Consider the following 15678-nt stretch of genomic DNA (forward strand, 5'->3'; position numbering starts at 1 on the left):
GGCCTCTCTGTGGGGGACTAACCATGTCCACAGCAGGCTGTAAAAGCAGCACACACACTACTCTTTCATTTCATGTATTTCATCTGCTGGTTTATAGTGCAGCTACAGACAGATGGAAGGCAATAAAAGCTGCTGCTTTCCAGCAGACGGGTGACATTAGCACAGTTGCTCAGTCTGTAGTGGCGAGGCGAGCGAGCTGGGATGCTGCTTTTGGCCAGCGGCGCTGTAGATGACGTGCTAGTCAACATTACTGCTCCGAGCTCAGTGCCGCATTCACGTTTACCGGAAACAAGACGCCAAACTGGAAAGAAAAGACTAGTGTTGGCCTCCTCGTGGTGAAGGAAATCAAAAACCCTTTCAAATCCTTTCGAAACATCTAATTTCATTCTCTTAACAAAATTTGCTATATTTCTTTTTAATTTTGGTGGGATTTTATTTATTTTATTTTGTTTTTGTACAAATTTTGGGGGTAATTTTAAAATATTTTTTGGGAATTTTATTGTACTTTTTTGTATTGTACTTTTTTTTGCAAATTTTGTACTACTGTATGTTTGCATTTTTTTTTTTTTTTGTACAAATCTAATTTTCCGGGAATGTTTACATATTAAATGTATTTTTTTATGTTTGTTTGTTTGTTTTCACCAATTTTCTGATCTTTATTTATTTATTTTTTAATTTATTTAACTGAGTTTTTGGTAATTTTCTGGTCATTTTATTGCTACTTTTGACTTTTGACTCGATCATTTCTGGTTCGTTTCTTGCAAATTTGCTCATCACCTTTTTTTTTTGCCATATTTGTGAGAGAAATCAAGTGAATTTGCTCAGATTTCAGTGGGTTGAGCTCTTGTGTGATCTCTCCTATTTCAAGTCATAAGAGAAGTGTGTCAGCACAGACGGTAGAAATGGCAACAAATCCAACAACGACTGTGGTCCAAGTCAAAACAAAAGTCAATCAGCCAATCAGCTCGACTCATGAAACGTGCCTATGCTGCAGTTTATTTATGGTTTATTACTCATAAATAAAATTTCTTCTGACTATGGGCATTACACAAGCAAGCTATACAAACAACTGCTCTGTTTTGTTCTGTTCTTTCAGCCCTTCCAGTATGACATGAATGTGGTGTAAGTTTTGTCTGTATCGCTCCTCCTCCTCTCTCTCTCTCTCTCTCTCTCTCTTCTCTCGAGACTTGACCTGCTTTCTTGGCCTTCCTCGTCTTTCCTCCCCCCATCTCAGTGCTGATGGAGGGAAAGGAGAAAAAAGGAGGAGCGGATTTTATTAATTACCTCATTAATGGGGAATGGAGGGCTAGTTTTGGCTAAATGTGGAGGGGGAATGGGTAGGGGGTGGAAGAATAATATTCGATATATTCAATGAGATTCGGCTTGGTATCGTCAGGGGAGAGATGGAGGGGTGGGTGATGGGAATGATGGAGGAGGGTAACCCAACCTTGACACAGATTGCTTTCATTCCACTGGATGTGTGTAGTCAGTTTATGTGGAGCAGTGGGAGATTAATTAAAACATTGTACTTCAAAGCCAAAGCACACTGGAAAAAAGAATCCAGAAACAAACAAGATGCGGTCTGAATTTGTGCTAACGTGTTCAGAGCTCAGTCTGGTGAGCTAACCATTGGTCTCTTCTTCTCACCTCTCTCCTCATGCTCTCTGCTGATTGGCCGGCTGCTCCTGCTGTCACCGTGTGGACTTGGAAACAGGTAAGCACTGCTGTTTGTTTCATACAAGCATCATTATTAGGTTTTTCAACTTTCCTGAAGGCCGCCATTTCCCAGTAGAAATGGGTTGGATCTTCACCGTACATGGTGTGTGTGTGTGTGTGTGTGTGTAGTTTGAGCCCACCGGTTTGAACAAAGCCTCTATCCAAGCAGCTAGAGGTCGACCTAGTGCTCAGAGTGACCGCTTTGCATGTGCATGATGTAGCTCTCACTGCAAAAAGTCAAAATCTTACCAAGATTATTTGTCTTATTTCAAGTCAAAAATGTCTTATTACTAGTCAAAATATCTCATTACACTTAAAATAAGACATGATCATCTCAGAAGTAACTTGTTTTTAGACAATTTTCACTTGTTTTAAGGGAAATTTACTTGAAACAAGTGATAAATTTGCTTGTTTCATTGGCAAAATTTGCCAGTGGAAAAAGTGAAAATTCACTTGAAATAAGTGAAAATTAGCTAGAAACAAGAAACAAATTTTGCCAATGAAACAAGCAAATTTTCACTTGTTTCAAGAGACAGTTGTCTAAAACAAGTTACTTCTGAGGTGATCATGTCTTATTTTAAGTGTAATGAGATATTTTGACTAGTAATGAGACATTTTGGATTTGAAATAAGACAAATAATCTTGGTAAGATTTTGAGTTTTTGCAGTGCTTTCAGCAAACTAATTTCACACGCAACAGTTACTTGAATTTACTCGATTACATTGTTTTGTTTAGTAGCAGCTGTTAATCAAAGAGGAAACAACTGATATGATAATGAGAGCTGATGAGCTCCTAAAGACTAGAGGGTAGATGTTATAGGGGCGGCTAGTGCTACGTCATAAATCACTTCCGGGTCCAAACGGGTCCATCCGATGGTAAACAGCTATGGTAGCAGCCTATTTTTACCGCTGGATTGTAAAACGCCTGGTAAGGCTACGAAGACATGGAATACACCGTTTGAAAGGCGACGCTGTGAAGATTCATCCATGTTTTAAGATCGAACTTTTACTTCTCACTTTATGAACTCCAAAGTACAACGCGACAAAGCAGGGCCCTGGGTTATTTAAACTAACGTGAGCCACACAACACCGGCTGGCATGAATGTAAACAGCAATGGCAGCCGCTAAAGAGCCAGTCACCTTTTTTAAAGTGACTTCATATTTTGCCAGTTTCCCGAATTCGGAACTCTTGTTGTTAGCATAATGGCAGGTGGCAGCCTGAAAGGGAAAGTCCAGGCTTCCATGAAAAAAAAAAAAGAGTATGAGGTTGAGGTGAGAAAGTAATGTTAGCTTAACTTAAGGATGTCAGCAATAAAGCTAACGTTACTGTACCTGGGTAACGTTAATTATTGTTTAATTGTTTATGTTAGTAAGTAAAGTGTATCAGAATAAGTACCATGGTTAGTTGACAACGTAACAGACAACTGCACAGTGTAGTAGTTGGTAGCTGGTATGTTTTCGTGAGAGCTTTGCTGGTTTAGCTGATTGACCCAGTTTATGATGGTCACCTGCTGAAGCTGTTTTAAAAATTGAGTATTCCGCGATTTGGTTTGGACCCGGAAGTGACGTTTTCGGCCCCGATGACGACATCCCTATAGGCCTCTGATAGCAAATGCCAAATGCCAAAAACACATAAAATCCATAAAAACTTTTACTGACCTTAACCATGACCTTTGCTGAAGCTTATCCACGACCCTTTCCCAGCCGCCACCATGATGACAAACCCGTTCCTAACCTTAACCAAGTAGGTTTGGAGGCTAATGAAGCTAAATGAGCAAACTAAAGTGGCTAAAGTAGCCAGTGAGCTAACATTTGCCAACATTAGCTATGTCAGCAGTCATGTGGCGTTGACACAGGCCTCACCACATTGGCTAAAGTCTAAATGTTGATATGCAATGTATTTTTGGGTTCAGAAACGTTCACATTTCAATGTATTTGTTTGTTTGCAGAAATGTAAAACGGCAACATTTTATTCAGGCGACTGGGATTAGGTTATTGCTGAGTCATAAGAAAAGTTGAAGCTACCATGTCCATTTCTTTGCCTGATCTGTCACTTTGTTCAAGGCTTACAGCAGAAGTATCAACTGAAGTGTTAATAAGAGTATTATCCAATCACTACAACTCATAAATGTTTGATGATGTACATTGATTGGCTAATCACCTAGCTGCTCTGAATTAGGAAAAACTCAGACAATCCGTTTTTGATCTGGATGTCTCAAAAATGCACATTTCATTTATTTTATGTTAGGTTTTATTTGATGGGGATGATGTAGTTTAACATAGCTGCTGTGGACAGTGTGAAACTGATGTGTGGTGGCAGGCGGGGAGGGAGGGGGGGGGGTGGGTCGAGTGACCTGAGTTCAAATTCAGGTTACTCTGCTCTTTGGAAATATGAGGAAAGAGGCTCTGGGGCTACACCGCTCACACATTTGAAAACTAATTTGAGAAAGCAAAAATGAGTAAAAGCTTTCAAAGCCTGATAGGTTGTTTTCAATATGTGGCCCATTATTTTCAGTGCCTGATTATATAAGGATGCAATGTGTTTGATTTTAGATTGTGATTATGAAAAATTAGGAAAAAAAAATCATGGAGTGCATAAGTGCTGCCTGAGTGGGTATGTGCTGTCTGATTAATTTATAACAAGCTTGGTCTTTAGTGTTTTTGGGATCTTCACCAATCAAATTCTTTCTGAAGCCTGTAGAGTATCAATCAGGTTTTGTCGCTGTCTCAGAAAAGGGGTCAGTGTGTCCGGTCTGCATCTTTCGCTAGACTCATTACATGTGCACATTTTACATCTATTCCCAGACTTAATTACCACAACATTGTTTTATCCTGCACTGGAAGGCAATTTCCGTCTCAGAGTGAAAAATCAGCTCATCATCCATTCACCAAAAAACCTCGATCATTTCAAACGCAATATTTCTCCACCGGCCTGGAACCACAAGTGTAACAGCTGAGGAGTGTGGGATACTTAATTCATGGTATGAAATCAATGTTCAGGCCCATTTCAATCTATTTGATCTCATTAGCCTCTATGGGCTGTCCATGACAATGAGAAAGTCTCCCCGGTGAGGCAGAAGGACTCGCTACCGCTCAGTCTCAAAGGTAAACCGACAGCGGCACTTAATCAATGTTACCTAGCAGCGGGTGGGCCTTGCTTCAGCTGATTGGACGGAACAAAGGAGGATGGTATCAAATGACTGACAGCCAGTTGTGCAATTACAGGTCTGATGCAAGGGATCAGTCGATATGTCTTTGGTTGATATGGGTGCAGGACAATGAATATGTATTGACTGTGTGTGTGCATCGACAGTTTGGGCGAATATTAGTTTTAAGACTCCCTGTGTGTGTCTCTCGCGCCTCTCCATCTCCTGATTTGATTTGTGTTTGTGTGTATGTGTGTGTGTGTGTGAATGAATAGGATGTTCCCTGTCTCTGTAATAAGATGTAAATAGGCCAGTGCTCAGATTTGGTATTGCTGGCAGGTCTAATTCAAATGTGAAAGGCAGCGGGCTCATCAATCTTACTGGGACAGCTACAGATGGCTCCCTGATGGCCAGGAAACTCCATCAGAGCCCCGCTGAGCAGTACACACACACAGGTCTGCTGCTGCACGACAAGCCTCAGCTCCTCAACTCTCTCCCCGCTCCGCTGCTCTCCTCGCTCTCTCTATTTATGAAGGCCAAGGCACACTTGCTGGGGAAACATATTTAGTCAGGTTGGTACGAATGCAAGGACACGTTTGCAGGGAAATTGAAGTGGTGCGTCTGGGCTTCGGACTCGGTCTGTCCGGCTGGGAACTCGTCTGCATCCCGAGAGCGGTTGTTCTGTCCTCTCCAAAACCCCATTACCTTAAAAAGACTCAAAAAGAAAATGAGTTTTATAAGTATTATAAGTGTTAGGGTTAGTCATGTATTATATTATCATTTAAAATGATAATATAAGAAAACTGCCATAAGATTACTGCAAAAGTACTCCCTAAAAATGTAAAAAAAAAAAAAAAAAAAAAAAAAAAAAAAAGAAAGAAAATAGAAAAAAGAAAAAAAGAAAAAAGAAAAAGAAAAGAAAAAAAGAAAATTATCGTAACTGTGACAAAATTACTGAAAAAATGTATAAACAAAAACTAGCAAAAAAATGTAAAAATGTCCAGAAAATGATCACAAATTACCAAAACAGCCAACAGAAAACTATATTTAAAAGTTTTATTATTTAGTATATATTTGCCAGAAATATCAAATGATTAAATAAAGGAATTAATAAATAAATGAATAATAAACAAAACAAAATAAAATAAAATAATAAGATACTAAGTGATTTTTGTTCAAATGGTGAACTAAAACATTTCAAAATAAGAGGATTAGCCACAGCCACTCTTTTTATTTATCATTCTCTGAGGTTTGTTTGTTATTTCCGGTGTCTTTTGGTTGCGATCGCCTCTTCAGTCTCCACATGACCCGCCGCTGTGGAGTGTTTCAGTTCACACAAAACTGACAAGCCCCATATCGTATAAATTTACCGACATCTTCTTTCCTCTTCTGTCTTACTTCCATTTCCTGAACTCTGTCTTTTAGCTCTCAGTTGTCTTTCCCACTCTTCTTTCTCGCCTTTTACCCCCCACCTCATCCCACTAAGCCAGCTGCAGTGTCCTCACCACCAGCCTTAAGAAGGTTCCAGAGGAAAGTGAGAGGGAGGCGTTTGGGTTGCGTGCGGTGCTCAGCCAGCCGGCCCAGCTGCTGTCAGAAATCTGTGCCTGAAGTGGTGCAGAAGACCAGCCTCTTGACTCCTGGCTTTACTTGGGAGCGTGCTCTACAGTGTCTGAGTGCGTGGGTGGCCGACTGTGGCCTCCAGATTCAGGAGCCCCAAGCGCTGTATGATTGAAAATATTTTTCTCTGCCAAAACACTGAACCGACAAAGGAAGTGATATACCTCCTGGCATGCGCTGCCCCCTGAGCCAACACTGTAACTGTGCGGCGAGCGAGGCAGCGGGCCTGCGGTTCTGTTCAAAGAGATCGCTTCCCCGTGCACACAGTGGCGACTCAGGACTGTCGTAATGGATGAAACCCTTCCTCTTGATCTGACAGGACATCGCCATCCTCGTATCTTTCATCTGCATCATTATTCCTCTTGTCACATCCCTCACTTGATAGTCATCACTAGGGACTAACTGGCATTGTTTTTTCATAGCTGATAATGGTACTGATTATTAATAATCCGGGCCACCGATGATTGATTGGGCTGATATTCATTTCGTTTTTTCATTTTCTTGTAGTTTTTACTTTACAAGTTTGGTTGTAATATTCTTACTTATATTTTTTTAATTTATTTTTCTTGTTTTGAAATTATTTGCAAATTTGAGGGGGTCATTATGTGAGATTTTTTTTTCTTTTTTCTTTTTTTTTTAGCCAACGGGCAGCCAGTTCAGAGCCTTGGTAATCTGGTATAATCTGAGTTCCTTGAAATCATGTGAAATCATTTCTGAGGAGAACCACAGGCACATCGTATCCAAACTATATGTTGTGGTTGTACATGTTGCATGCAAATGTGTGCCTGTTGAAGGTCACCATCCAAGAACTGGTTTGCCACCATTGATCAGCATTGACTGGGTGCATGTACAGTTCGTGTCTGTGTCTGTGGGCATCCTGACGTGAAAAGCTCTGCAGGATCTATCGAGTATTGGCTTGCCAGCTGTTCTGTGACGGTGGTGTTGCATATATGATGTGGGCATATCACAGAGGGCAGCGGCTTTTCCTGCAGCAGGAGCATGCTGATGTCAAAGGGACACACTGACATTAGATGCGGACCCTATTTATTGTCAGATACTTGTCACGTTGTAGGACAGCATATCTGCACTTCTCCCTGAGGTTCCCACCAGCTCACTGCCTGCTGCCTGCTGCCTGCTTGGTAGCAATGAAGAAAGTAAACAGTGTTAACATGTCATTCTAGGGAAGTGACAAGTGTCTGATTTAAAATGGTACAATTCAAAAGACGAGGTAAATTTTTTTCTCCTGGTAGCTCACACACTACGGAGGACCCAGAGAGGCGCGTCAAGCAGCGTTGTTTCAGCAAAAGCCAAGTTTTGGCAATATGACATGATGTTACAAATACTGTGATGATGGGATTTGAAAATAACATGAACATATCCTAAAACTTCATTTATAAGCCGAGTCCTTTTTACTGGCAGTCACTGGTATAGCTACATCTTTTGTCAAATAAAGGTCTACATCACTTGTGTTTGCAGTTAGCACAGATGCAGCTTTGTTTTTCATGTCATCATAATTTGCAATCAATCTATGTTATTATATCGATTATTTTTTCCACAGGTAATATTCATTCATATTTACTGCTTAAAATAAACAATTTGGCAGTATTTCCCATCTTTGCTGGGGAAGAGTTTTGTACAAAAGGAATTAAAGGCAGCTCTCTTGTAGACCTCTGTCCCAAATATAGATCAATTACTGAAGCAAATAAAAGCTTGGGCCATGGGCTATGAATTGAAGTTTTCCAGTATTTACTGGGTGATTCAGTCTTTAACTGGACCTGCTATGCTATTGCAAACTGTTTTAACTGTCACATTCACCATGCCTAATGTTTGCATGTGATGTGCGACTGAGAGGGAGCAGTGAAAACACCTTTCATCAATTTCAGTGCATGTTTCAGCACCATGGACAGAGAGTGGAGCTCTAATTACACTTAGTCATTTGTTTAAACTTCACAGAAGATAGAGAAATGCATTGAATTCCATGCTAATTTCTAGTAGGTAAAAAAGGCTGTTCAAAAAAACCCCACCGCAAAACAGAAGACAAATATGGTACAAAATCAGCAAAGTTACAGTCATTTCTAACGCCGCACCATGCAGGCTGATTTCAGTCTCCAATAACATGTTAGAATTCATTTGTTATTGGAAAAAAAAAAACACCAACAATCACAGACATCATTTTCTCTGCAGGCTGTTGGGCGCTTATCTAAAGCACCTGGAAAAAATTCTTTCATAACACACTGAGGAAAATCATGGAGGAACAAACAGGTTCCCTCACTGACACTCATATTCACTGACAGGAATATTATCAACCTATCAGAGGTCCATTTTCTTCTCATAGACAAATGACCTGAATGAGTGCTTATTGTATGGATATTGATTATAAACCTGATTCCAAGGTGTGGCAGCTGCCATACTTTGCCACACCTAAGGCCTGTGGGCCTGTCCTTTTTTCCTGTGAAGCTTTATAGGCCGATGAGGTAGCCGATGAGAGTTCTTGTTACAACCCGTGGTGGAGCTGCAGTATTTTGTCAAAGCAAGGTTCCAGAGTGTCAAAGTAATTGGAAAAGCAAATCGCAAAGTAAAACGCAAATGAAAAAAATTAATTCCCAATTTAATTTCCCTTTTTGTAAAGGCATTGGCAAATGGATTTATAAATCCAGGAATTTATTTTATTGGTTGATGGGTTTATACAGTCTTTTATTAATTACTTTTTTATCGTCCAATTAAATCTCAATTAATGCATTTTTCTGTAATGATTAAGGAGACAATATGGCTGCTTAGCAAATGTAGAAGCAAATAGTAAAGGAAAAGGCAAATAGAAAACACTAGAAAAAAACTTATTGTCACAGGATTACCTGTTCTGCTATTTATTTAGGTCTTTTATAATCTGTTTTTAATTGATCTGTTTTTTTTTTTTTATTATTATTATTTGGGAATTTATAACTATCTTTTTAATTTCATTTATTTATTCATGGATTGATTTGTTTATCTACAAATTATTTTATCAAATACAATATTAAGCAATATTATATGCATTTTACACTGTGAGAGTCATCACTGTGGGTCTTCTTTCCACCATACAATTTGGCTGAGCTTTCTGAATTTCTGTAGTGACCTGAATAAGCTCCTCCTCTTCACCTCCTCTTCACCTCCTCTCCGCTTCACCTTCATTCAAAACTTATCTGGAACTGCACATTCTGTCGATGGACGTATCCAGATTTCAGATCAGGCGTTTTAGATGGTGCTAAATGTAAAATGAACTCGTAGGTTTGTTACAGAGGCTTGCGTGAGGCTTTGAAAGCCAAGCTTATGGAGCGCCCAAAGGCACAGACAGAGACGAAGCTGGGGAGATTTCTGGAGAAAGGAGCTGAAGACCAGAGGCCATGTCTGTGCAGTTAGGAAGACACACTCCTGCTGATCTGAATAGAAATGGATGGAAGAGAGAGAAATCAATTGAACTGAGTTGCTCATTCAGTTGTGCCATCTGCTCAGCTGTGTGTGTTTGTGTGCATTGTAGTTTCACATGCCGTAGTATGGTGAAAGTCTATGAGGTTATTGTTTTATTTATATTTTTTATTATTTAGTCTATTTTCTGAAAGTAGCCTCTTTACATCAGCCGGTGACAGAGAGTAGCAAAATTGGTGTTTCATTTCTAAAATCTCTCAGATTATTATTTAAATGCCTGTTTTGGGGGATTAATACTGATTTTAATGACTAGAAAGGAAAATGAACAATATTAAATTTGAAGTATGGTAAAAGATTTCTTTGGTGGCTGGATCACAAATCAATGTGTTGTTTGGAAAACAGCTCACATTCACGTGTCCAAACAGTAAAGAACCTGCGCATTATGGGGCCACTAATGTGTACTGGAAGCAGAGATAAGTCATCTGTATAGCCCTCTCTGGGCTTTAAATGCCTTTTCGTCCTCAGAGGTCTGCTGTGTAGACAGTGACTGTACCAGAATGTAATTTTCTGTGCGTGTTTTATCTGTGGTTTTATCTTTGGTCGACTGTAATTGCAGAGAATTTGTCCAGTTAAGAGTCCAGAGGTTAACTGGGAGTCACTCTCAGTGGGCCTGAGACCAAACGTTGTCTCAGTAATACTGGACTCAATGTGGCCATACAACATATGATATTTGTAACTGGTTTAGAGCTGCTATACGTGTTTGTATGCTTGCTGTTTATTGTTTTATTAGGATCACTGATAGCTGCCACATAGTGATGGGTAGGCCTCCTGGGTGAAAAAAAGTCTCAAGATATTCTCAAATAACACTCAGAAAACAAATCAAATCATCTGAGAGAATAAATACAAAAATGAAATGAAATTAAATGAATAGATAGATAGATAGATAATGTATAGGCAAAATTATATACTCAGCATTTAAAAACTCTGATTCAGTGTTCAGCTGGACACCACTAGAGTTGTTTATGCAGCATCCTCACCGGTTCTGTTTGTTTCTGTTTTGTTTCGGTCATCGGTCATAGCTGAGCTCCCTGAAAATATCTCTAATTGGTGAAAATGTAAGCATAGCTACACTGTGATATGGTGGACTCTGTCCCTGCTTCAGTAAAAAAAAAAAAGTGAAGTTAGCTGGCATTTTGTCTGAGCACATGAATCGATAGCCTCTGTGGGGGAGAAACCCCCCCTCCCCACAAATAAGGCTCTGTTTCTTTGCCTTAGAGCCATAAGACAGTCAGCTCACCCACATGTTCAGGCATGCAGCAAAGTGCTGTGATTGAACCAAGGCCACAAACAGGCTGTTTGTTAATAAACAGCGTGCGACTAGGAATACGATAGAATAACTGAATATGAATTTGAAGAGATGTTTGAGAGTCTCACGGTTGACTTTTAAATGTGTGTGTTTGAACTGGAAAGCTGCCAAGACACACAGTAAAAATGCTGTTTACTCCAGGTGGAATCCAACCTACAGCAGTCGTGCTAATGCTGTCAGTGGCTGCCTTTACATGCACTTTGAGTAATGGTGATGCTCACCTTTTTGCGAGCAGTTCCCTCAAACGTCGTGGAAATGAGAATGTCATGTCCGTATTCGGGGTAAGGGATTCACAGAAATCTAGTTAATGTAGCTATATTTCTGCTGGAGAAACTAGATTTTTGGGCCATGTAAACTCTTGCTTGGATTTCTGAATGGCCTCGTATGTGTGAGCTTGTTCAAGATAAGGAAACTGACACGATAAACTCAAACGCACACACTGTACACTCATCACTAATTTAGAAACAACATTCAAATGCACTATGTAAAGCTCCTAGATCAGATGGATATTGTTTCTGTAATAATGGATAGTGTTTGTGTAATTTGTCCCATTTTGACCAGAAAAGTTAAAATATAGTTTAGGAAATTACCTTTGACCTTTTGTAGCAAATGCATATGTGCAGCTCTGCTTCAAGATGAAAGTTGTCTCAGTGATCAGCTGGATCCTCACAGAAAGTTATTTGTTTCATTTATCGACAGTTTAGGTGATTGTATTGTTTATATTATCATTAACAATAATGATGATGTGATGAGTATGATTGAACTGACAAGTGCACAATCCATGTTTGAGCTAGTTTGAAAATAAAAAAATAATAATAATTTACACATTGTGGGCAATGAAGTAGGTCTGCTGAGCTGCAAGACTAAAGTTAATGTTAGAATGCACAAATGTACATTGTTTGATCAGTAAAATGCTGCAGCCTCTGTATGGTGATGGCTAGATGTTGCTAGGGAAGTGGTTTGGCAAGCAAAGCAGTGGCCACTCGAGATGTGGTGACACACCAAGGCAGGTGTGTTAGTTGTGGTTAGATGAACAACAGAATTCACCGATTTTAACAAAACTGAGAGTTGTCTCAAAAAACAAGAAATAATTACAATGCATAAGCTCAGTGTTAATTGCATTTGTTTCCATACATCTTGTGCATAACTACGTCCTTTACAAACAGAAATGTTTGCTTTAGGCTTAGATTGAATCATTAAGAGGAGACAAGTAATAGGTTAATATCCAAAAATAGGTTTTTACACATCCCAGTTTACGTATAAGCTCTAGATACATTAGTGTCTGTTTTTTAATTTGCTTTTATTTGCCAGCTCAGCTGCCTGCTGTCTGAACCGTCTCATTGTGTTCCTGCTCTGCAGGCTTTCTCAGGGGACGGAGCCACTGTAGGGCATCATGCTTCACTCATTCTCTCCTTCCCTGGTGTTCCTACTTTCACACTTCATACTCATAGAGGCAAATGTGTTTACCTCAAACACACACACACACACACACACACACACACACACACACACACACAAATACAGCAACATCAATATGAAATATCCCTTGCCAAACCTGATCTTTGCGGGGCTCTCTTGGCCCTGTGTTGGGTGAAGCAGTTGCAGCGGTCCTGTAGCTGCACTTGACAACAAGATCAATGACACATAGCGAATGTCGCCCAAGATGCCATTTCGGTTCTAACTGGAGACATAAAAGAGCCCCCAGGCTGCCATATTGGCTCAAAGCTCCTGCTGCTTACGGCTCTGCTTGTTTCCTTTGGAGAACCCACGGGGAAATCACTTTTCAAGTAGTGAGACACTCATCTCCTGTGAAATATATATGCAGCGCCAGGTAATGAAGAGGTGCGTATGCGCAGTGGCATTTCCACTGCTATCTGTGGACTTTCAGTACAAAGTAGAATGTACTCCCCAGTGTCAGAGCTTTGATAGAGATGGATGGAGCCATTGTGGCTGTAATAAGATAAAGCTATTGCATGTTGACATTTCCTTTACCGTGTGAGTTGTGTCGCGCTTTGCTCTCAGCAATAAACAATGAAAAAGAGATTGGGGAGTTGCAGAATGCTGCTGACTGTGTCATTATCAGTCTGTGTTTCGGCCTGCAAAGCAATCTCTAGACAAACAAGATACCACAAGGAGATCACAATGAATCTTAAAGTGATAGTTCAGACTCCAACCCACATCGTGTTTGCTGCTCCATGCAAGTGCCATACATCCACCAAGTGTAGTCCATCATCTCCCTCCCTGCTGCAAGAGCTAGAGCTTCACTGGCAATGCACTGCTCCCAAACGAATGGAATAGACACAGACCAGAAAACCATGTTTGATTTTGATGAAACTTGGAGGACTGGCACATCTTCACGCTGTGTTGTAGGCTTTGAAAAATTGTTTGGCTGAATCCGTAATGCCTGTGATTAAGGGTCAACATTTTAACCTCCACAACATGTTATCACAGACAACACGTTTGATTTTGACCAAACTTGGAGCGATGATGCAGTTTGGCACAAAATTCTGGTTGTTAACCCTTTGAAACCTGAGGATATTTTCTTTATTTCTTTCATAAACATGAGGCTAAAGGTAATGAGCAAAATAACCAAGAAACTAATAAAAACAAATTCATAAGAAAGTTACCTGAAAATTAGCTTGAAAAATATGCAAGAGAATTATCAGAAAATCTAAAAACACAGAAAAATTAAGAAAAGATCTAAAAATTCACTGAAAAAGTAAAGGAAGTAAACAACCAGAAGATAAAAAAAAATAGCATAAATGCACAAAAATGTGTTAAAAGTTAAAAGAAAGCTATACTTGTATTTAATATAATTGTATATTTAAATTAAATTTCAAGAATATAATATTGTAAATGTAAAATTAGAATGCAATAAAAATATGAAAAATGTATAAGAAAGTGTGAATGAGTGAAATAAAGCACATTTTGTTTTTCTGTTTTTTCATTGTCTGCTGCTGGTGCGGCCCTGTTGTGGCTGTTTGTGCAGCCTGCGCCCCGCAGTGCAGCCTGTGCAGGGAGCAGTTTGCAGGGAGCGTTGCCATTCTGTAGTCCACGATTTGATTTGTGCGTCAGGGGGGATAAGAAATGAAGCCTTGAATGTCATTTCATTAATTCAGATCCATGGTTCTTTTGATTCCTCCCTCTTGCCATCGCGTCTGCTTTTAATGTGCACATCAGATATTTTGGAGTGTCCCATGTTCCCCAAGTGCGAGCCAAACAAGCTTTGAAAAATATTACTCTGTTAGCTGAATTCATTAACTTTTTCTGTGTTTGACTTCCAGGCCTTGTGAAGCTGGGCGTCCACTGTGTCACGTGTCAGAAAGTCGCCATAAAGATTGTCAACAGAGAGAAACTCAGCGAGTCTGTTCTTATGAAGGTAAGGAAGTGATTTGTTGTTTGCACAGAGGTGCGCTCGTGTTAAACCAACAGCTGGATGCAGCAAGTGCTGTGGAAAATGTAGGAAAAAGCACCACCTGAGGTCAAAGTAGGCGTCGCACTTTGAGGGGAAGTGTGTCCATCGCAAAATAAGTTCTTGCATGTACCGAACATCACAAATTGAGGATAATGATGCAAAGATATCCTAATCGCTTTACTCTCACTCAGCAAAATCATGTATTTTTCGTGGTTGTAGTGTTACATTGGTGTGAAGAGTGATCACAGCTTGCTGGCAAACAGTCATCAGGAAGCATTAAATATCAAATTTTGCAAAATGGGTGAACTATCTCTTTAAGGCCAGTGGCTTTGAATGCTACTTCAACTTCCAACTTTTTTTCCCAGCCAACAAGCGGTCACGTTTCTCTTGTTGCTCATTTCTATAAGAAGTTAGTGGGCTCGTGGTGACGTGCTGATGGAGTTGCTCAGCGTGTGAATGCACCATGAGTCAGACTGCACGGTGGCTGCTATTTAGGCCGACCTGTGTGTCAGTGGTCAGTTTACATCATCGGTTATTTTCCAAGAAATCAATGCAGGCATTCAGGAATTGCGACTTGCTCACTTCAGTTTTTGTTACACCAGCCCATTTTTGTCTAGCGTAATATTTCCTCATTTTAGTCATTAGAGGATATTTCCTTTTTGCCTAAAGTAATCTTGAAGACAGCCTATTGCCTGTGACAAATTCAAATGTAATGTCCAAACATACCATAGAGTTCTCCAAAAAGGCTCAGTCAAGTTTTTTCTTCCTTATTATAGGCAGATGAAAGTGCGAGAAACCTTGCAAAACCTTTACAGGCATTTTCATATTTTCATTTCATTTGCCAAGCCGTAGCTGTCTCATTTTTCTCCGACTTAAGTGATATGTGCCTCAAATTGTTGGTCTTGTTTTGCTCCCCGTAAAATGTGAGAAAGCTGCCCCGGGTCCCTAAGTGCTGATTTGACAGCCTCCGTCACAATTTTCTGCCTCATTATTCTCTCACACACACAATGCACACCC

General features: G+C 39.9%; 1 protein-coding gene across 1 annotated transcript in view; it reads left to right on the forward strand.

The window, feature by feature from the left end:
• The window catches only part of LOC115356916 (serine/threonine-protein kinase BRSK2-like), a 172863-nt gene that overhangs the window by 66688 nt on the left and 90497 nt on the right, over positions 1-15678 (forward strand). The window contains exon 2 of the mRNA XM_030048213.1: positions 14531-14625. Coding sequence (XP_029904073.1) covers positions 14531-14625 — 95 coding nt within the window. The remainder of the gene's footprint in view (positions 1-14530; positions 14626-15678) is intronic.

Source organism: Myripristis murdjan, chromosome 3, assembly GCF_902150065.1.
Source record: "Myripristis murdjan chromosome 3, fMyrMur1.1, whole genome shotgun sequence".
In the NCBI taxonomy this organism is placed as follows: domain Eukaryota; kingdom Metazoa; phylum Chordata; class Actinopteri; order Holocentriformes; family Holocentridae; genus Myripristis; species Myripristis murdjan.